Source organism: Theobroma cacao, chromosome 9 (genome assembly GCF_000208745.1).
Source record: "Theobroma cacao cultivar B97-61/B2 chromosome 9, Criollo_cocoa_genome_V2, whole genome shotgun sequence".
Classification (NCBI taxonomy): domain Eukaryota; kingdom Viridiplantae; phylum Streptophyta; class Magnoliopsida; order Malvales; family Malvaceae; genus Theobroma; species Theobroma cacao.
Window position 1 is genome coordinate 32,691,638 of NC_030858.1, and position 22,922 is coordinate 32,714,559.

General features: G+C 32.6%; 4 protein-coding genes across 5 annotated transcripts; 1 reads left to right on the plus strand and 3 right to left on the minus strand.

Annotated features, from left to right (window-relative positions):
* On the plus strand, positions 1,006–3,617 carry LOC18590168 (succinate dehydrogenase subunit 6, mitochondrial). The gene is made up of 3 exons (XM_007015551.2): positions 1,006–1,316; positions 2,045–2,147; positions 3,244–3,617. Exons 1-3 carry the CDS (start codon positions 1,131–1,133, stop codon positions 3,396–3,398), a joined length of 444 nt encoding a protein of 147 aa, XP_007015613.1. The 5' UTR covers positions 1,006–1,130; the 3' UTR covers positions 3,399–3,617.
* LOC18590169 (E3 ubiquitin-protein ligase RHF2A) lies at positions 4,235–10,131 on the minus strand. Of its 2 annotated transcripts, none has more exons than XM_018127445.1 (9): positions 9,902–10,131; positions 9,218–9,349; positions 9,088–9,134; positions 6,390–6,452; positions 6,172–6,280; positions 5,674–6,065; positions 5,425–5,532; positions 4,953–5,309; positions 4,235–4,585 (listed from the first exon to the last, which is right to left on the minus strand). In XM_018127445.1, the coding sequence occupies exons 1-8, from the start codon at positions 9,905–9,907 to the stop codon at positions 5,000–5,002; spliced, it is 1,167 nt and encodes a 388-aa protein (XP_017982934.1). In that variant the 5' UTR covers positions 9,908–10,131; the 3' UTR covers positions 4,235–4,585; positions 4,953–4,999. The 2 variants fall into 2 exon arrangements, with proteins under 2 accessions (XP_017982934.1, XP_017982933.1); XM_018127444.1 differs by lacking the exon at positions 9,902–10,131 and adding an exon at positions 9,496–9,573.
* Positions 11,875–13,162, minus strand: LOC18590170. The gene has a single exon (XM_007015554.2). The coding sequence runs from the start codon at positions 12,583–12,585 to the stop codon at positions 12,133–12,135; it is 453 nt and encodes a 150-aa protein (XP_007015616.1). The 5' UTR covers positions 12,586–13,162; the 3' UTR covers positions 11,875–12,132.
* Positions 15,743–22,290, minus strand: LOC18590171 (outer envelope protein 61). Its single transcript, XM_007015555.2, has 11 exons — positions 22,039–22,290; positions 21,145–21,375; positions 20,360–20,416; positions 20,080–20,208; positions 19,773–19,850; positions 19,577–19,647; positions 19,247–19,296; positions 18,967–19,141; positions 17,808–18,375; positions 17,300–17,443; positions 15,743–16,356 (listed from the first exon to the last, which is right to left on the minus strand). The coding sequence occupies exons 1-11, from the start codon at positions 22,132–22,134 to the stop codon at positions 16,210–16,212; spliced, it is 1,746 nt and encodes a 581-aa protein (XP_007015617.2). The 5' UTR covers positions 22,135–22,290; the 3' UTR covers positions 15,743–16,209.

Here is a 22,922-nt window from a genome sequence, read left to right on the forward strand (position 1 = left end):
AGAAAAAAAAAAAAGAAAAAAAAGAAAGGGAAACTCACTGGCATAGGATCTGAGTTTCATGCAGCCTATATTGCAGAAGACCCAATGCTTAGGATTATTATCAGAATATAATATCTTCATTAGTTGTAAAAAACAAACTTCTTACTTATGGCTTGCTAAGAACTGTGTCAAATTTGTTCAAAAATTTTCATTTAGACAGTGATTGAATTGGTAAATTTTTGAAGAAAGACTTCATTTTAATGGTGGTAAAAACTGCTTGAGGAAAACTCCAATGTATTTGGTTTTTCCATTAATTCAAACAATCTTTAGTTAGCCAGATGAATTTGTTGATTCTTACATTCATAATCCAAATAAATCTAAAATCTATGAATACATTGAATATTTTTAATATCTTAAATAAGCAATCATAATATGAAATTATTGCTAACAGTATGGGATATTAAATATCTCTTATTTATTTTATTGTTATAATTAAAATCGTAATTAATTTATCTAAAAAATTTATAATTAAAAAATTAGCATAATATTCAAAAAATACCTGAATTATTTAAAAAATTTTAAATAAAATTTTATTCTTTTATTGTATTCAATTAAATTATTATTTTTATTTTAAGTGAAATAAATTTTTATAAATTAATTATCATTAATCAAAATGTTCATTGTTATTTTATATTAATATAACGTTGACATGATGTTAATGTGAAAGACGAAAAATATTATAATATTATATTATCATATTATATCAATATACTATATCTCCATCAATTATAACATATTAATATGTTATGTTAATGTCACGTCAATATTACGAGACAATAAGTGATATTTTGATTAATAAAACTATTAATTATAAAAGTTTATTTGAATTAAACTAAAATTTAAAATTTATTTAACTCAAAATAAAAATAAAAATAATAAATATATAAAATTTATTTAAACTTTTTTAAATATTATGGCAAAAATTTGACACGTGAAAATATAATTGGTGAGTGCCCTCATTGTACAGGATCTGAACCGCACCCCATCTAAAAGCAGGAAGGCCGAGGATTCCACTAAGAGAAGCGAGAGATCAATTAATTCGATAGAAAAGAGGGAGAAAAAAAAATAAGAAACGAAGAAGAGGAGAAAAAATGGGGGAGTCATCATCAGAGTCATTCTTGAAGAAGTACTGGGAAGGCTACAGAGACTTCTGGGCAGAGCGATTTCCGTTCACTGAAATCTATTCAAGATTCATCAAACGTGAAGAGTCTCTTCCTCCTTGGTCTGAATCCGATGTCCATGAGTTCATCGCTTCTGATCCCGTTCATGGCCCCACCGTAATCATTTCCTTCTTTTTCACTTTTGGGATGTTTTTTCGTATTGCGTTCTTTGATTTAGTTCAAATTTTAGCAGATTTAATCATTTTTACTATACCCTTTTCTTTTATTCTTGTTTTCTTACTGATTTTTGTTTTCAAAATATTATCTGTACCTCAGCTTTTTGATATAGTTGGGATATGTTTACCGTTGGGAGAAATTCAAGATCAGTTTCTTTTCTTTTTAGCTTCTTTAATAATTATTTCCTGGTACCCTTTTCGTATTTCTTTTATTCTTCCTGATTTGAAAATAGTTTCTTTTCCTCTTCGTGTACAAGCTTTTGTTTTGATTTATTATGGGGTGGAGTTTATAGGTTAGAATTATTGGGTTTTCCTGACTTGCTAAGCTACACTGTAGAGCTTCTGGGTATTTGAGTTAGTTTTAGTTGGAGAGAAGGTCATATCAATGCAAATTTCAGTATGTTTATATATATGAACATATTTCTATCTCAGTGCTCTCCTTGTGATTTTATCTTAAAGTCTTTGCAAATGTTAAAGCTTGAAAGTAGTAACAAGAGTGGGATTTTTTTAATTGATTTAAAGTTTATTGGGTAAGTTATTGTTAAAGATTGAATAGTATTTCCTTAAGGTAGATATACGCAGATAAAGTTATTGCCGCTTCATTATGGTAGTAGCAATACTACAACATACTTTCCTGCAAATGCTTAATTTTGTTGTCTCGTTTTTCAGTTGAAGACTGCTAGGAATGCAACAAACATTGCCTTAGCAGGAGGTGCCATTGGAGCAATATCAACTGCTGGTTTGGCCTGGAAATATTCAAGGAGTTTACATGGTAATCTACTTCATATTCTCTTTGGTCAAAACCTTTTATGCTGTAAAGTAGTTGGAAGAAAAGTCAAACTATGGATTTCTATGAATATGAAAATCCCAGTTTCTTTAAGAATTAGGAGAGCATGTGGGAGGATGCCCCTTTTGTGGATTGCATTGTTAAGCTAATATGAATATATAATACTATCAGGAATTCACGTATGATTTCCAATAGGTAGTGAAAGAAGGTTATGAGGCAATGGTAAGTACATAAACCATCTCTCTGTTCTGTATGAGTCATAATCTCTTTTGTTTTATGTGTTCTCCTTGTAAACTGATGTTCTTTAGTTTCTTAGAAGTTTTTTCTGTCTTCTTGGCCTGTCTAGGTCTTACTAGTGGCTTTCTTTGCTGTTTTGGGAGCACTATTAGTACTAGGCGATGGTCTAGCTTGTTTCCTGGCTTGTGGTTTTCTTTTTCGTTCATGCTTTCATTCTTTATTTCTGTTTGGTCCGATGAGAAATAATAATTTAGTTGAAGTAGATCAGCAGGAGAGACACCAAAGATTGAACGAGAAAATACAATTTAGCCGAGTATTCCAGATACAAGAACATGAAAAAGCTTGAGAAGGATGAAAGTTAGTAGAAATGAGAAACCAAGAATATACTTATTTTAAAATGTCTATTTGAGTTAGCTGCTGGCTTAAAATGCCTTCCTTTGTCCCGTATGTATTCCCTTACATAAAATCATCTCTGAACTGGAATTTAGTACTCTTCACAGGAATGGAAGGTGTTCCAAGGGGCTTGCCCCCTATGCCCTACCCCATCCCACTACAGCATGCAATTACCTTGCGATTATAATTTTGCTTTGTAAGTCCTATATAATGCTCACCTGTATAGTTTCAGTTGGACTTAAATTGATGGATGGTGTAAAAGAGTTAGAACCTTGGCTGGATTGAGTGTGGTGGTCATAGGACTCGTTTCTGCATTAGTCATTCCAAAACTTTGCATTCACAAAAACATTCTTTGTTGCAATTTTTTCCTGTATTATAAATCACGGTTACAACTTGGTTTGTCTGATGTCATGAGACAAAGGAAAGCTTCTCACCCCTATTTTTCTGTTAGGTGCTGGACTGTCTTTCGCAGCAGGAGCTGTCTTTGGTTGGACATTTGGACAAGAAATTGCAAACCACTGGTATCAACTCTACAGGTTGGACACAATGGCTGCGCAGGTCAAATTTCTGGAGTGGTGGGAAAGCAAGTGTCAGAGGCGGTCTTGAACTCAGCGTGATGTTGAAAGCAGCACCAAGACTTGGTTTCCATTTGCTTAATAATGACAACCTGTTCAAAATGCAATGTTTGGTTCAATGCGTGGGCTTTTTGTTAGAAACTTTGCTTTCTAGTTTGACAGAATAGAAGCAAATTGATGGAAGTAGTTGTTTACAATACATGTTCTAATAAATTGCTTCACTTCCACAATGGTTGGTATTATTATAAAATTTTCTTATCCCTTTGGACAAAGCTATTCGCAAACATGCAAATCAATTTTCTTGGGCAGGGCATTAACTTTGGAAAGTTAGCTGCTTTTCCAACTGTAGTCGAGCAATATCAAGGTGTAGTTGTATCAAGTAAATTTGATTGGAAATGGTTCAAGCTTGCCCAAGTGGTTGAAGTAGGCCAGCTTATAAAAACTTAGCAGTTCCAATACATGGTATGAGAGGCTTCACATCAACGTGGAGCAGGATGGCTTCTGGGTATGGCAATTTGGTTTGCAGTTTCAGCGTTCTAGGCAGTTCATCATCGCTCATCACTTTCACTAGAAAGTCAATGTAGTTCTTTTACAGGTCAGGTCTATGAATATATCACCGATGGGGTCTTGGTAAGTCTTTAACTGGTGATTTGTTAAACGGCTTTATATGTATGAAAATATAATTGTCACCATCTTGCAATGTAAAACTTATTATAATTTACGGTTACTTGTATGTCAAAAAAAATCAGGTTGAGCTAAAGGGCACCATCACCACTCACTAGGGATATATACATACACATATATATATATGTTTGCTGGAAATCTGAGTAACTATCTAACAGACTCGGGCCAGAACGAAGTTCCCGAGACATGAGTAGAAATATATATATAGTAGGGATAAAATTCTGTGTGGTCGTAGTAAAATTTATAATAATCCTCATGAAGCACCTCATCAAGCAAGAATTCGTCACAAGTTCAATACTTGGGCGCCTATCATACAGGGCTTAAAATTATATTCATAAATTCAGTTTTAAAATATAAACTAATTTACATAATCTGATAGTTCCTAGGTCCAAATATAAGAACCTTTCTTTTTTGTTTTTCGGCGACTTTTATTCTGAATCAGTTCTCAATCACCAACTGCTCTCTTCGAATGTCCGAGGATATATAGAATGGCTTGAGAAGGAGGTCAAAACATCCATCAAAAACATAACACATCTGGAAAAGAACATTTGACCCAGTATCAGAGAACACAATGTTCATTAAGAATTAGAGATACATCATTAATGTAATGTCACAGCAATAGAACAAAAAGAATTGAAGAATAACTTATTAAAACAGCCGGTATGATAAGCACTAGAGATCAAATGAAAGAAGCATACATAAAAAATAACTTATTAAAGATTATAAAAACTATATATAGGAGAAGGAGAAGAAGAAAAAGAAGAACTGAACTGAAGAACATATCATTTAAAAAAGTGAACGATAACCACATGGGACCAATCATCATAGAAAGGTATATCAGATAAAAGATCATCCATATGCTGCTACCGAAATCAAGAAAAATTTCAACACCTCAGCTTACCTTTGAAGCTAAAAGACTTTCAGTTGATGCAGCTGCTGAAACAATACTTATTTGGAACCAGAACTTGCAGCACATGAAGCTTGTGCACTAGTGTCAGTCAAAGGAGTTTCTCCACCAGCATTTGATATCGGGTGGTTATCTGATTCTGTATCAGACCTATCTTCCAAGCTGCTTGATACAGTAGAAGTGCTGGTTCTATTATCTCTGGTTTCCAAACGCTCCATCATGCGAGAGACTGTTGCAATGCCAGCATTAACCTCTCTCCTAACTTCAGAACCAATATCGGCCATGGAAGTGTTGCGAGAGAAAAATCTCTCCTTCCACCCCCTTGTACTCTTTGAAATTGACTCTTTGTATCTAAATAAGATCCATAAGTCAAAATAAGAGTGCAAATTTTAAATAAATCATGTAAAAGAAAATATCAAAATATCACCCTAGTTTAAAATGTCAAATGTCTCCATATGACAAATACCTCATTGAAACAGCATTAAATCGCGATTTTAATGATTCTGAAAATGATTGGAATTCTGAAGGTCCTGCTCTATCTTGACTATTAGGAGAACACTGATTAGGAGACCTCCTGCAAGAGAACAATAAAAAATATTATTGTGATCGACATAAAGCAAGGCTGAAAGATGTGTTCTAAAGAAGTTTACCAGACACTTGACAGAACTACCTAATAAGAGAAAGATAAGCAAAATCAAGTTAGAGAACAGCGTACCTATTGTTCAAGGAATATCCTTGATCATTGACCAAAAGAACACTCGAGCCAGATGCTGACGCAGACTGCTGATCAGCTTGCGCAGAAGGTAGTGGAGTAATTGAAGCTGATGATTCTTCCCCCACTGTTCTTGCAGGAGAGGATGGAGTTCCAACAGTGATTGACGGGGCTGGTTCACCTTCTCTCTGAGTTGGAGATGAAGATATAGGACCAGTAGAGGGTGCATTAGGATGAGTCGAGAATACTAAGAACTGTGGACGACCTTGAGCTGATGACCTACTCCTCAGACCTTCCCTTCTTGCAATGTGACGTGCTCGGCCCATTGCAGCAGCAGCAGCCAAGTGCTGGATTATGCGCTCCTCAAGCTCAGCATCATTTGCCCCCACAGGCAGCTGCATTAAAAGCAACCCCATGAGTATGGCGGAATTGGGCTTAGATTCAATTTAATGACGAAAATGAGGATGCTAGGCATCAAACTAGCAGATGAGAAGTACAAACATGTTGTAGTTCAAAATCCCCAAGTGTTGGATGATGAAATATGGTTGCATTTCTGGCGGGATTGAGCCTAAAACTCCTTTCACGTTCAACAGCCTCAAGCAACTCCTGGCTGCAAAAGCAAGAGAAATTATTAACATGTAATACATGTGGGCAAGAAGAATTTGGAACAGGTTAATAAAAAATAAAACAGGAAAAAAAAGCATAGATGCAACAACAACCTGGTTGGATCTTTCAGGCTGATTGGCTGCCAGCACATGGGGCACTGAGAACTCCTCTGACACCTGCAAGATTAAAATAGTAAAATGAAGCATTAAGAAAATAATTACTTGTTGTTTCTTTCCCTTTTTGATAAGTAGAATGAACTAGATTCATATCCCATATAATGATATAAACTTCAATACAATATACAACCCATAAAGTTCAGATAAGATTCTTTTATCAGGTGGAATGATTGAAGCTTAAGAGGGTCAAGGGGTTGAGTAAACTCATTGAACCAGTAGTTACAGACTTCTTGTAGCATGTAATTACTTCATCATCCATAATCTAATCATAATTGAAGTTGCCGATGATTTTCTTTGACAAATTCTTCTACAGCATCCAAGCTATTGAGCTCCAGAATTCAATCAAATGTGACTCCTCTCTTTTTTAAAATCTATGTTAGAATTATAGATCACTATTCTGGACTAGTTCTGAGACTGAATGGCAATAGGTAGAAGAAAAGCTAGCGTTTTAAACTGGGGATTTCACTTGTTCATAACATGCAAAACTAATACTCTCTAATGCCCTCTTGCATCCCAATAATCCATATTTTCCTTAGGTATTAGAATAACCAAAATTCAGAAGCTACAAGCCAAAACAACCTTTGATAGTGGTAGGGAAAGAGGTGACAGAAGCAGTTTTAACAAATACTGAAATTGACATCTAAAAATATTATACACACTCAACAACTACCCACACTTCATTCAAGTTACGTAATTCCCAAAAATGCCTCATATGCTATTTGTTTCTCATGTGTCATAGAATTTCCTAAAATTTATCATAGAGAATGCATGTCTATATCATGCATCACAAGAACATCACACACATATAGCAATTAGTCATGCATATTCTCAAATCGCAATTCACTTAAGTTTTGACAAAACATAATTGTCATTATCTTGGTAAATATACAAAGAAAGTTCATAAGAATATATCAAAGTTCATATAGCCCATAAAATGAGATTAATGCAACAAAAGTTTAGTCAAGAAAGATAAGAGGGAAAGAGAGGGTAGAAAGACTGCATGGTAAGGCCATTTGGAGCTGCTGCCTTTGGCCCAGCCACTCCTATCCCCCTTTTTGTGGTTGAGCCCGCAGGGCCAGGAGTTCCAATTGCAGGCTCCTGCTTAAAAAAAAGGGGTTATCCTGATTTCCCTAGGGGGAAAAAAGAAAAGAAAAGAAAAAGGGTCATCCTAAAAGACCAAAAGATAAGGAAAAAAAAAAAGAGAAATGAAGCTAGGTGAAACTTAAAGCCATGTGCAATAATGAACAAAAGACAACAGGGCGATCCTATCGACATTTTTCCATTAAAGTCGCATTATACCAAAAATTTTGATTCACCAACAACTAACGAAAGATCCAACTGAAGTTATTAGAATGTTTTGACGAAAGTAAGGTCCTGCTAAGACTTCTACCAATATGCACTAACCAATAAATGCATCTAAAAAATTTTTTAAAATGAAGAAAAGATGAAAAGAACCTGATAGCAGCAATTAGGATAAAGCATAAGTAGATAATTCTTTTATGAATCAAAGAAAATATGCCTAGGTCTGAGTCTCTGAGATGCAGGGCCTTTTCCACCATCTGCCACTCTAACCAAAATACTTACTGCAGTTTGGCCTCAGTGGTCCCACAAAAATACATGGTCAGGTTAAACTTGAATAAGCAATCTCCTATGCAGGAAAAAACTTTAAGCATTTAGAAATTTAGATATTTCACAACGAGTCCCTCAACTTCAAATACTTCCAAAGCTATTCCTAACTAGGATTGGTTTGCCAGGTACTCAAAGAAAAGGCATGCGAGGCTTTCACTAACTTTTCAACATGTTTTTGATATGGTCTTTGAATTCTAGTAAAGAGGACCCTTTCCATAATAAGGCTCAGTAAAGGAGGGTATTTTGAGTTAAGTCGTTCTGGAGGGAATTATTGAAACAAAACTCAAGATAAGGGAGGAAAAGCTTTCCATGGAAAGCTATATCATAGAAAGCATCTTATCTCCCAGAAACTTTCTTTTAGAATTTATTAGAATTAGGAATGATTGCCTAACATTTGACATGAGATATTTTTGCTTCCATGGAGAAATCAAAATGCACATTAGGCATGATTCACAAGTTGCAATGCTTTCTTATCATGAACATGAGGTTATACCAACAATGTTGATAAAAGTTTGATCTCTTTTGTGGTGATCAGAAAGTGAAATGAACAATGTGCTTTCATACTTTAAACTCACATGCTAATACTGCTTCTGACCTGCCTGCACTCTAGACCTAGGCAACGAGGATGCCACTTGATTCTACTTAAATGTAACTAGATGATCTATTCTGCCATAATTTACAAAGCTTCCCACTTTTAAAACACTAAGATGAACTTGCAATGCATAACATATAACTATATAGAATCCAAAATTCTAACCCTGAGACAAGAGCGACAGCTAAATCAGTCCCCATTGGTAAACATTTTCCAAATTTTTACAAGTCAAATTAATTTGGGTATTTTACTAACCTAAGTTATTTCCCTGACTGAATTATAAACCTAAATAGATAGCCACATTTGAGCTCAAAACTAGACCATCAAGCCATCACTTTTCACATATGCAGATATAACATGAACCATATAGATCATGTACAACAAATTTTATAACACGGATAAAGATTAGACTACCATTCAAGAATGCACTGAAGATGAAACTCATGCTTGCAACTGGTCACCTGTAAGGATGCAACAAACAAAGATCAAAGAAATGTCCATTCACATATCAAACAAATAATAATCAAATTTCAGGCATACATACCGTCGATGGGTCACTTTCACAGAATGCTTCAAGGCATATACTGCAGGCATCATCACAAGCATCCTGGATTCCCCCTTCCACAAAAGCTGCAGCCGAGGTTAAATGCGCCTCGGACTTGGTATCTTCCATCCCCTAAAAGGCCAAACACCAAAGCATCCATTTTTAATCTCAATTCCAAATAATAACACAAATAGGAAATGAAACTAACATAAGTCCTAAATACAAAATGAAACCAACAACGACCAGCAAAGAAATTCGACAGCTTGATAAAGACTAACCCAACAAAACAGTCCGTATATAATCAACACTGAAGACACGGACACTACACTAATCAGATGCATAAAATCCCTTCACTTTAACAAGAGATCAACAAAATTAAGCCCTAAAAACTTCAAACAAAAAAAATTACTAAAAAACAGAAACTCCAAAATTCACAATAAATACTGAAAACTACATATATATATATATATATATATATATATATATATATATATATANCAATGATATATATGAATTATACATATATATTATATATATATATATATATATATATATATATATCAATAAAAATCCAACCAACTTTTCCCACAAATTCCTAAAATTTACCTCCAATATCTCAACAACCAAAGGCCCCAAAGAAAAACCCAGAAAACAAAATTAAAAAAAACCCAGAATTTACTTTACCTCCATTTGAGAGTTTAACTAAGAAAACCAGCTGATTATCAAGCCAGTAGATCGATTAATGAAACAGGAGAGTTTAACAAAGAAACTAGATTTTTTGAAGATTGAGCGAAGGGGAAGACTTTGAAATTGGTTTTTATATTTTTTGTGAAGTTTTTGGGAAGAATCGATGAAAGTTGATGACTTTTTGTTATTGTTAACAGAGTGGGGAGAAGACTTTAGGCTAAGGCAAGTGAAAACTGGAAAAAGAAAAAAAAAACAAAGAACCTAAAGCTGGGTCCTCTGGCGTCTGTGGTTTCGACACGTGGCAATTTCACTGTAATATCTTTGACGATTCTTTCTTCTATCAGTCTGTCGTACTGCACTGACTTGGTTTAAGTACCAAACACGTCAGCGTGAAAAATGGTTTAAAACTATAATATTATGTATATAATTTACATATTAGAAATAATAAAAAAAATTATAAATAGTGTTGGTAGCAATGAAATATAATAATAGTAGTAATTTTACATTAATCAATATCTTTCTATAAATATTACGAATAAGGTCATCAAATACCTTCACAACTTCTTTGGCAAAACTTTTGTTGTAATTATTAGTTTCATATAGCATCTTCTATACATAAAGGAAATAGACATACTATATGTTTGTATATTAGATATTTTATAAGCTCTCTAGTATTTTATATTTTATTTTACTATTGTTTATTTGGTAAAATATTCCTAATAAAAGGTTAAATTTGCGACGCTTGACAAGTTGACGTGTGGATACGTCTATCCATTGACATCCCAGATTGACAAAAACAAAAAACTTAAAACGAAAGTCTCCTTTTTTTTCCTTTTTCTTTTTATAATAAATGCAAAATCTATTTTATGTTAAAAGATTTGAAATATTTTAACTGTAATTGACAGTTATTTTTTAATCATACAACGCCATTGTTTACAACAACGGCATCAAACACACCTGTTTCAAAAAAAATATTTCAATATTTTTGTATTGATCACTTAATGATGCACACACATGTGATCGCACACAATTGAGAGTATGTTTGATTTATTTTTTTAATTTAAAAATTATTATAAAAAATAATAATTTTTAAAATTAAATAAAATTATTTAATAAACTGTTTTATAAAATAAATTATATAAATTTTAATTTTGATTAAAATTACGATAAAAAGTATTCATATCATTTTTAATCACTTAATAAATCAAAGTGAAATAAATTTTCTTCTAGTTTATATATGATTTTATATGTTAAAATCTAATAAATACATATTGAAATCGAACAGTTTTTAAATTTTATATAGTAGTAATAGTATTAGATTTTTGTTGATTTAATAAATAATTAGATTATAATGCTTTAATTTCTCAAAAAAAAAGAGAAAAGAGAAAACTATATATTTTACATTAAAATATTTTTTAGTAAAAAAAAAATTTTTAAATAATACTTTTGTAAAAGGTGAAAGAGAAAAGTCGAAAAAAGAGACCATATGCCTTGGAGATGGAGGTTAAATGTTTTAAAAAAAAAAAGCTCTTGAAGTTTTTCTTTAAGTACTTTTTTTTTAATTTGTTCTTTAAAAAAATTATTTTTTTAAATGCATCTCAAGTTGGTAAGAAGTAGATAAGTTGAAAAAGAAAACTCCATTAAATTACTTTTGAGAAAAGATAGAAATGTAATAGTAACTGTTTTATTTGTACTTAAAATATTTAAAATCTAAATATATAATCGTTTCACTCATAATCATATTTACCATATATATATATATATATATCACTATCAATGTTGGCCCATCCTTAAGGTCATATAATAATTAACTTTATATAAAAAAAACTCAAATTTTATGACATTTGAACAATTTATGCATAATTTTATTACAAAATTTAAAAATATGAATGATAAAATTAAGTATGCCATCTCATTAGTTTAGAAAAAAAAATTTATACATTAATTTAAAATTGATGTTAAACAAAAAATAAAGAAAATTGAGCAACCAATTTACCTCTGATATTGAATTCTATTTAACCACGTAGATTGTTGTATGGATGGAAAGTCGTGAGCCCTTTCCAGCAATAGTTTGTCCAACTTTGAAAATACACCGAATAATATTCAATAAAAAGTGAGACAAAAATCTCAAATGACCCTTTTTTGTATTCACAAAAAATAAAATTCCCATTCAAAAAGGTTCCCATATTTGATTTGTATCCATTTAGTTCCATCCTTCACGTGACATGTTACGTGTCTCTCTGTGATGGACTCCTCCAAAAACCAGTCCCATAAAACCGGTCCCACATCTCCTTCTCCAAATCTACGGCTCCTTTGGACTCATCATTACCGTCCTGCCCCACTTTCCCCACCATCCGATCCAGCTCAGCCTCCAACTCTTCCCTCGTGGGCCCACCCTTAGACTGGCCCAACAAGCCTTGATTCTTCTTCGTCAAACGCTGCCGTTTCCGTCTTTTCCAGGCCTTCCTGTAAAGCCCAGTGGGAACCCTATAAAGGCCCAAAACAAGCAGCTCCAGGACGGTACACGGGCAGCAGCAACATACCGCCGCACACTCCGCCGCGGTCCCACCGGCCACTTCCCCGAATTTCTTCCCTTTCCTCGCCGTCTTCTGATCCTCCGATAACAAAAACGGTTGCTTCCTTGTCAAAGGCGGTGATCTTATCAAAACCTGACGAGTCATTTTTTATCCCAAAGGGTATTAATGTTCCGTATATTCTATCTCTCTCCCTCTCGAAACCAAGAAAAAGGATTTAAAAAAAGAAAGGCTAAAGAAGAAGAGAAGGTGTGAGTTTGAAAGAAGAAAAGATGGGAGAATGTGATTCTTGATTCATTTTGACCCGGGTTTTTTTCTTAATCAATCAAGAAAGCACAACCAAGTGAAGGAAAATTGGGGTATATGACAGAATAAAGGGGAAATCCGCCAAGGAAATCAAAGATTTCTTAACAAAGCGGAGGATTAGCCAGGAAAATCGAAAGGTAATTCAACGGTTTCTTTTGTTCGTTTCCTTAATTTGGTTTGTGATATTAATAGTACCACTAACAAAGAAACTGTTTAGTTTCTCTGTTTTTTCTTTTTTCATCTTTTCCAGGAGGAGCAACTGTTTAGTTAAATGGAAGTTTAATAAGGTTTCGATTTTTGGTTTTCCAAGGAAAACTTTGATAAGAGCACCCCATAGGTTTGTTGTAGAGTCCTTGTCAACGGAAAACTTAGATTAAGGATTAAGTAATTTTCATTTCGAATTACCGTTTTTTATTTTTCATTACGGATAAAGAAATTTCATTATTTTGATTGATTGCGATTCACTTTTTTTATTTTTTTCTTTTCTATCTATAATTTGTAAAAATAAAAGAAAAACATAAATCAAATATAATAAAATCTGGCCCAAGAGTTTGGCGGAGCGTCCGTGTCATCAAAAATCAAATGTACAAATCCCGCGTGCTACAAGGGAAAAGGGTGATGGCGTCCACGTTTGAGCTGACTGGGATGTCTTGAAGATGGACGGCCTAGATTGGACAATGCGAAATGATTTTGACCGCCTCCGTCACCTTGCCAAAGCGTTACCGAACATTATTATTCTTTTATTGGCCGAGAAAGAAAAAGCTTTAATTAAAAGCCGGCACCAAGGACTGCAGGTGAGTCAGGGGTATGTGTGCTAACAGTCAAATTGTTTGTGGAATTGACTTTCTATGTACTTCCATTAATGTTTTTATTCAAAGATATAATAAATACTTATTCATTGTTAGGCACGCGGGCCTTATCTCACAGGCTTCTTTAAAATAGGATTCTTTCTCTTCCAAAAGCACTTAATGAGCCAAATTGAATGAATGTGTAATATGTCAAAAAAAATAATAATGCTCAATTAATAATTTTAATTGACATAAAAAAGCACTTAACCATAAATTGCACTTACCCAAAAAAAAATTTCTCAAATCCAATTTAAAATCATACATATTTAACAAAATATTTATTATAAATCAAATAAATAGAAATTGTAGATATGAACAATGAAAGAGAAATTAAAAAAAAAAAAAACTTGATTAATTTTTAAGGTAGCAAAATCAAAACAGTTTTGGTTAACCACCATTGTTTGTAATTCTCCCTTTTTAAATCAAAAGCTTGTAAGTTTAGTGCTCGATCCTTTCCTTGGGTAGCTCAAGAAACAACACAACCCAACCCAACCAATGGTCAGATCTTATGAGATCTCAACCATGAAGGTTAGGCTAGATTTTAATAAAGATGACTGGAATTTAACTAACAATTGTAAAGTCATAAGAATAAGAATACATGACAACACAACATTTTAAGGCTTAGGTATGTCATTTAAGTTCATATAATATAAGCTTCTCCATTGTCTACATAGACTATTCAAGTACATTTAACAAGATTAATTTTTGTCAATAGCTTTGGAGTTAGCTCAAAGTACAACCAACCCACCTCAAGTTTCACACATGTATTATGCACTATAATACCCACGTTAGTTAGTTAGGAAAGTAAATGGATATCTTACAATCAAATATCTTGCAATTAGGTGTAAGCAGTAAAACTATTATCTTTCTTGAGTTTGGTAAAATTTAAATAATGGTCTTAAAATGCCCACTGCCCAAATCTGATTATAATTTATCATTGTTAATATTAAATTTTAATTTTATATATTTTTTGTTAATAAATTCCTTATAATTAATATAATCTTGACTAAAATTCATTAATTGTTATAAATATAATTTTGAGCTTTAATTTTTTCTAATGAATTAATTTTAATTTATTAATTAAATTTTTGTTAATAATATATATAATTTAATTTAAATCTTTTAATCAGATATATAATGAGTACATATACTTAATGAATAATTTTAGAATATTAAGGTACATGATTGGATAACAATTCAAAATTATAATAGAATATTTATAAAGTTTGAATAACTTATAAAAATAATAAAATTAATATTAAGATATTTGAAAAATAATAGATATCTCGACAGTCGACAGTCCTAACATTAACTTCATTGCAAAGCCTTAGGAATAAGCATCTTCTACATCAAACATATTTAATGAATCCATACATATCTCATGCACTCTAACTTTTAATCAATCATAGGCTTATGTAAATAAGTAAATATAGAGATGACAATAGGTACCTTATAACAAATACTCTATTATAGGGTACTCGTGGGTACTTGACCCACTTATACAAAATTATAGTACCTTGTACCCGGATTTGAAACGAGTTCAGATAGTAATTTCACTACCTGTATTGGATTCAGGTACTACCCTTTGGGTTGAGTTACACGAATATCCGTCTTGAACTCGATCTCAATACCCATTTATATATATTTTATTGTTATTTAAATTATTAAATTAAAAAAAATCAACATTAATATATTTATTAAAAGTTGACAAATATATTAAAAAATCTGATTACTCAAATTATTAATGTGATGATATTAATATATTTAAATTAAAAAATTATTATATTATTAATTGTGTTTAAATAATATGAATATCAAATCATATTATAAAAAAATATAATTACTATTATATATATACTTTAAATATAAATATATTTACTTTTTATTTTGTGTTAACATTATAAACATTATAACTTATAAAACTATTAATTATAATATATATATATATATTTACTTTAAATTATTTAGATAATTAATACGATTCGAATATTTAATTTTTTATAAGATTAGAGTTCGAGTACCTCCAAATTAATAGATACCCTACTTGTTGATAACCTAACTAAATAACAGACTAACATGTTCAAGGATTTTAAGCCAGAGGGGCAAGATGCAAATCTCCATTAAAATATTGTAGTCCACAAAATGTAAAATTAATAGAAACAAATACACTATATGTAAAGACGGAAAACAAGATATCTGACACACCTCTCTTTATGAAATTTATATAAAATAAATCCTGATCAGTAGGTCACATGTGGCCTAAATGCTGTATGCATTATGCTCATAATATTACAAAAAATGGAAGTCAGTTTGATATCATACCAGGATCATCCCTTTGGATTTCCTTTTCAGTAACCTGGGCATATTCTAATCTCCTACAATACAAAGGAAGCATCAAGGCTGAACTCCATCTACCGGTGACATACAAAAGAAATCCTGACCACCAGTTCATCCATTGAGACACACCACCTTTTCTTAAGTGAAGTGTACATATGGTGCTTAAAATTCCTCTCTTACCATCTTGCAACCCAAGAGGCATGCTAGTTTTCAACACCACCTCAATTAGAAGTAGAAATCCCATGGTATGTTACATTCCAAACCAGAGATCACAACCATTCTAATTACCAATGAAGCCCAACCGGTGAAGAATCACTGCTAAGATGAGCATGCATATTGCCAGAATCATACCAGGCTTCCCAAGTAACCAGTTCTTTGCCTTCTTTGCAACTTCTGCTCCTCTCTGGATCCTATCTACCCAGTGCATCTGCAACAATATAGCGAGGGAGAAAACATTATCGATTGAAGGCAAAGATGTAAACATCAGGGCAAAGAAAAATCCAACACATTCAGCCAGATAAGAGACCTTCTTAACACAAAGGATTATGATGAATGGTCAATAGTCATGAACATCTTACACCAGTTTATAAGGGACTTGTACCTCATTTCACAACATAACATTGCCCAACTTTTTATATCTAATTAAATTTAATGTGGGTACATGAGCCCTGTGGAAGTGATTTCACATGTATAATAAGGCAGGTCACTCCCGCTTTCTGTATTTTTCACAGGTAACAACAATTTGCACAATTGCAGTCATTTCAAAATCAGGTTCTTAAGCATAGGATACCCTGATAGAGAATTCAGCAAAACATCATCAACAGTTCAACAAAAAGAAGATTCTCAGACCCATTAAACTTCTGATCTAAGCATTTTGTCAATGACAAATACAATGCAACAAACTTCAGTGAAAACAAGGTAACATAGAGAACACTATTTGCACTAATGCATAGAGCAAACAGAAATGAAATTGAACATCATTATCCAATTACATAGAAGTTGGGACCTCTAGAAACAACTCAGTATGGAAATGACACACATCTATCCTTTTATTTCTTTCATTCCACCTCTAAACTCCTCACAAGATATATAAGATACTTTCGCAGAAGGAAATTAAAAGATCAAAAACAAAGAAAAAGAACAAAGAAATTGATGATCTCAATCTTTTGCCCTTTTCTCCCATTAATTAACTTAACAACCACAGACTTAGCAGCTATAGATAAAAAAAAAAAAAAACTCAGACAAAACCACAATATTAAACTAAGAATTTGAGAAATCTATTAGAGCATTTATTATGACAAGTGTTTTATCATTTATATGTACCAAGTCCTAAATAGCAAGAAAATATAAAAACAGAGTAACAAACATACCATTCTATCCAAGTCTTCAGGCGATAAAGATGACATAGCTTGTTGAGCTTTTGCAGCATCTTCCCGAGACAGCTTCAATCCAAATTGTTCACTCATGTTTGCCATCATGTCTGGGCTCATGTTTTTCATCATTGATGCAAACATCTGTCCAGTTCACAAGTAACAAGATATTAATCAACATTAACTTGAGGTAATGCAAGCTTAATATCATGGAGATACTCAGGCAATTGAGAAGGACAACATTCTATCAGCTATTGCATATATCAGCATTAAAAAGTAAAACTGATTCAATACTCTTGTCCCTTGCATCAGAAACTTATTTATTTTCCGCATTTATGTTCTTTCTTTCTTTCTTTTTCTTTATCTTTTTTTTTAAAGCCTGCACATTTGCAATAATCTGAATAATTTCAAAAGCCAGGAAGTTAGAAAGACTAATTTAACATGCTGCTAAGAAAAATAATTATAATAGCACCAAAGATCCAATAATGTAAAAAATATATTCTCACACCTGCCGCATAGCTGGATCTTTCATTTGGTTTCTCATCTGTTCTTGTAAATCAGCAGTTGATGTTGGAAAACTTGACTGGGCGTTCATTGAATTTGGAAAATGACTAGAAGAACTGGTTTCACCAAAACCATTGTTCTCATTGGTGAGAGATGCTGTCTGAGATTCTGGATATTTTACCTTGGCATCTGAACCTAGTCTGTTACCGTTTACAGCTGTTGATGCAGGAATAGAGTCTGTCCCTTTCAAAGAAGCTGCCATTTCGAACATTTTTTGAAGCTCTTCTGGGGGCATCTTGGTCATCATATCAGTTGCAGTTTTAAGCATCTCAGGTGTCACATTCGGAGGAACTGATCCAGGTCCAAATCCATTTTTCAAAGGACCTGTATATGGGTTTTCCCCCTGAAATGAAGAAGCCATTTGAGCCATTTTTTGTAGCCCTTCAGGTGACATCTTGCTGATCATATTTGAAACAGTCTTAAACATGTCTGGTGACACCTCTCCAACTTTACCGCCACTCATAGCAGCAAGGGTGTCAGGATCAGCATTAGAAACGAAATTCTGAAATGATCTGCAAATTACAAGGGGAAATGAGAGAATTGAACAATTTTATGACCCTCAGAATAAATAATAATAGAGCACAAAAAATAGCAATAGCACAGAACATGAACTATCAGCATTAATGGGCTAAAAAGGTTGGAAGAGAATTGGAAAACAATAAAAATACTGAATAAGTGAGTTTGGTTCTGTGGAAGGACTTGCCACACTTTGTATCCTATTGTTTCATTTAAATCCTCCAACTTTTCCTTCAATCAGCAGTAACCTTTTAAGGTCATAATTTACTTTATCCATCCATGTACATACATCAAAGTGGATTGTATTTATGTGCATAATATCATGTGACTAGTTACTGCAAAGATAGCAGAGCAAAAACAAGAAGAAATTAAGAGAACGGAAACCCCACTGATATATAGCTAATATCAATGTGATTTACAGCTTCTTATACATTATCCTCAAGTTTCATATGTTCAGATCATTAAATGATTTTAGGAGTCAATTTCTATATCTGACATAATCCAATCATAAATGACAGAATTTGGCATTACCAGACTAGGCTACTGAAGATAGCCTAATAGACAATTTTGTGATCATGAAAACAAACCTAAGTGCTTCTGGATCATCCTTTAGAGCCTGCACACACTCAGAATTGGTTGTCAAGTCTACGACCTTTTTCCCGATATCACTCTTACAGAATCCAGTACTTTCTAGAGGTTGTTTCAATGAATATTCAGAAGAGGTGCTTGCAGCTTCTTCAGTTATTTCTTCAATTACTACTCCTGTAAAATAAGGAGCAAACAGAAGTGTAAACATCTGAACATGGAAAAATATATATGAGAGGGAGTAGCTATAAGAAAATACAAAACAAGCAGATAATAACTTACCTCGAGGTGCCTCAGAACTGCCTTCTCTAGCCAATCTTTCCTCAGCATCCCTACATAAACATTTGACATCAATAACCACCATGGAACATTGAACAAAAAACGCCTTTTCAACAATTTTATGAATATTGTTTAATAACTAGACCACATCTCATGAATCTAAATAGCAACTGCATTTCTTTAAAGAAAAACAACTAGAAAAAATGCACTTGTATCCCACCCAATAATAGTCAAATGGGCTGATGTTGGTGCATAAATTAACTTTATAAGTGAATGCAGTGCTGACTACAACTTGTCCCGTAATTCTGCAATCTGAGTCAAATAAATTCATACCTCAAGACATCTGCAATTGTTTCATCGTCAGGGGAAACTTCATGTGCCTTGCTCAAGTCCGAGACAGCATCCTAATAAATTTGAAAAAGGTTGTTAGCAAAAGCAACCTAATGAGCGAGTTATTCCAAAAGTTGAAAATGTACAGAAATGCAATTCAGCAACCATTGATAAAAACCCATGTGCGTATTAAACTCACTTCTAATTGGCCAAGTTCTTTATATGCTTGACCTCTGCGGTAAAGAGCTTTGACATTCTTTGCATCATATGACAAAACCTGAAAGTAGAAATATGTAAGTTTAGCTAGAAAGAAGATAGAAGATCACAAGGTAGGAAACTGTACAGAGGACTCTCAATCTACCTGTTTATTGAATTAGTAGTCTAGTCTAGAGATAATAAATAGTTTCATGTCATTATCTTGGGAATGGGGATAACTTTACGATAAAACTTATGAAAAAATCTATCATACTACCATGACAATAAAGGAGAAAATGGCATCTTCATACCTCAGAGCCTTCTTTTATACACTCATCATATTGCCTTGTTTTCAAGTAACAGGACATTAGATTAAGAGAGCATGCCAGTAAAACTGTTCTTCCTTTGGAGGATGGAATTCCTTTCAGGTTTTTCTTTGCCTAAGATTGTCAAAGAGACAACGAGGATTCTAATTAAAATGAAAAGAAAATAAATACAAACTGCAATAAATTTTGAAAAAAAAAAAAAAAATAAACTGCAAGAATTCATCTCATATAGGAAAAATGGCCAAAGATAAAATTGATGGCTTACAAGCAAATATTTCTGAGAGGCATCATTGAACTTCCCCTGCTTATGAAGCTCATTCCCCTGGCAAATTTATATATATCCACGTCAGATGCCAGTTAATAAGGAATAACAAGTAAAACAAAAAACAGTGACAAGGCAGACCGTAATTAAAGTTAAAGTTTTGCTTGATGCACAAAGATTATATATATAACACATTGATTACTGTTCTTACCCTCTCCTTTGAAAATGAATTCCTTATCAAAAAGGTCTTCTCAAGATTCAATGTGTAAAATTAACAATGATTGTACCTTAGTTTTTGGAAACAGATTAACAGACGCTTATTTAGATACATACAAGATACATACAAAAAGAAAGTCATGCACTTAAATAGCCTAGAGGTAGTCTTATTTTATTCCACAACGATATGCACGTGATGCATCACTAGCAAGGAATTGCCTCTACAGATGAGTCATAGTGTATGTTATCGCACACAACTGATCTCCGGTATTTTTTACGTACAACTCATGTATTTGACTAATATGTTTTAAGTTATGCAACTTAATGATTTAAGACAACCCATTAAAATGATAGTATCTCATCACAGCTTTTACAACATGTTTAGTTCTTTACAACTTTTAACAGAAAGAGCATTGCAGCTTTTTTATTAGCTTCAGGGTTCCTATGGTGTTCTCTTTCTTTAAGATTATGGAGTAACAAGTCTTCTATTCAGTTAGGCATATATTTTCATCTATCTAAGAGATTGAAAAATATCAACAGCAATGATGTGATTTTGGATGGCAATAATGCACCTGATTCTTCAACATCTGAGCTGCACTTAATTCATAAGTGATCTGAGCATCAGCACGGGCACGTATGGCAGCTATCTCTTCAGGTGATGCATTAGCCATTTTCTCACCAATCTCTGCCATCTCCTCAGGACGTGTATGCTTTAACTGTTCTGCAGCATGTCTCAAGTCTTCCGGCCTCATGTTCTTCATGCTTTCTGAGGCCATTCTCATCAAATCAGGATTAGACATCATCTGCAATGCCGTTCAAACCACGATAAAAGCAAGCATTAATGTTAATTCCGGAAAAAGAAATGCACATACTCAAGTATGAACTGATTACTTCTTCAATTTCAGTTCTTTCAATGTGTGAAATATTCAGGTCTATTGGTGGTACTGATTTATAATTACTTCATAACCAAGTTTAGCAGAAACCCACAACTCATTACTAAACCTAACATAATGTGGGCTATATTAATTTTATTCCTAAATCTCAATTCTTGAAGACATTCAAGAAATAAAGATATATCAGGAGACTAATTGATTTTGCAAAAAAAAGAAATTTGATTCCATGAAACAAGGGTAACCAACTTAAAATTTATGCTCGAAAATAAAAAATCATATAAAACTGCTAAATTGAAAATCAGAGATTATTTATAAAAAAGCATTAAAAAACATAATTTACACAGGTTTTCTTCTTCAATTCAACTACAGACACTCAATAAGAAAGCAATCCCACTAAGTACTTTTATCCAAATAGAAATAAAATCAATATTGAAATCCAACATAAATTCCAAAAAAACTAAAATACCCAGATTGAAATATACATCAAATTTACCAAATCCTACATGGGTTTAACAATTCTGATCAAAACAAAATAAAAAAGTGCTATAAAAAAGGAAAAATAGAAAACTGAACCTGTTGCTGGATCTTGGCTAACTCAGCGGGTGACATACGACTCATCTGTTCCTGAGCGATTCTAAACAACTCAGGATCCATCATTCCGTTGAACATTCTGGTCAATTTTACTTTTAACAAAACTCCTCAGATCAAATTTATAAATTGAATTACAAACAAGTATAAGAATCTAAAGAATTGGGTAAAAACTCTAGAAACGTTAATGGGGGAAGGTTTCCCTTATTCTGGATTTTGTAGCTTTATTTCGAAGAGAGAGAGAAGAGGTCGCCCACCAAACGTGAATTGAAGACCCAAGGGCCAAAGAAGAGTAGAATATGCTATGCTTCGATGAAATTACGTGGATGCCCGGTCGGCTTGTCGGCTTTATAAAAAGTTCGGACGCCCAACCAGATTACATTTAAGTAAGGGCAAGTGAATAGGTGCATTGGCTGATTTAGTTTGTCATATTTAAGTATTAAATAAATTAATTATTTTTTAAAATTTGATTAAATATAAAAAACATTAAACTAATTAAATATAAAATTAATTTAGTTGGTCTGATTATAAATCAATGGATCAAAATTTTATTATTTTTTTATAAAATATAATATTAAAATTTATAAACTTCATTTATAATGATATATATACATATATGAAATTAATGATATAACCTATATGTTATAATATTTTATATCAAAATTTATATAAATAGTATCTAATTATAAATAATATGTTATAAAATTTGAGGTGATCATTAATAAATTTACTACGTGTAATCATATAAATAAAGTTTATTATAAATTAGAGTAATGCTTATGTATAAATTAAATATATGTTTATATAATCTATTACTTTATTATATATATTTAATTAATGACACAAATTATATGTTAAAATGTTTTATA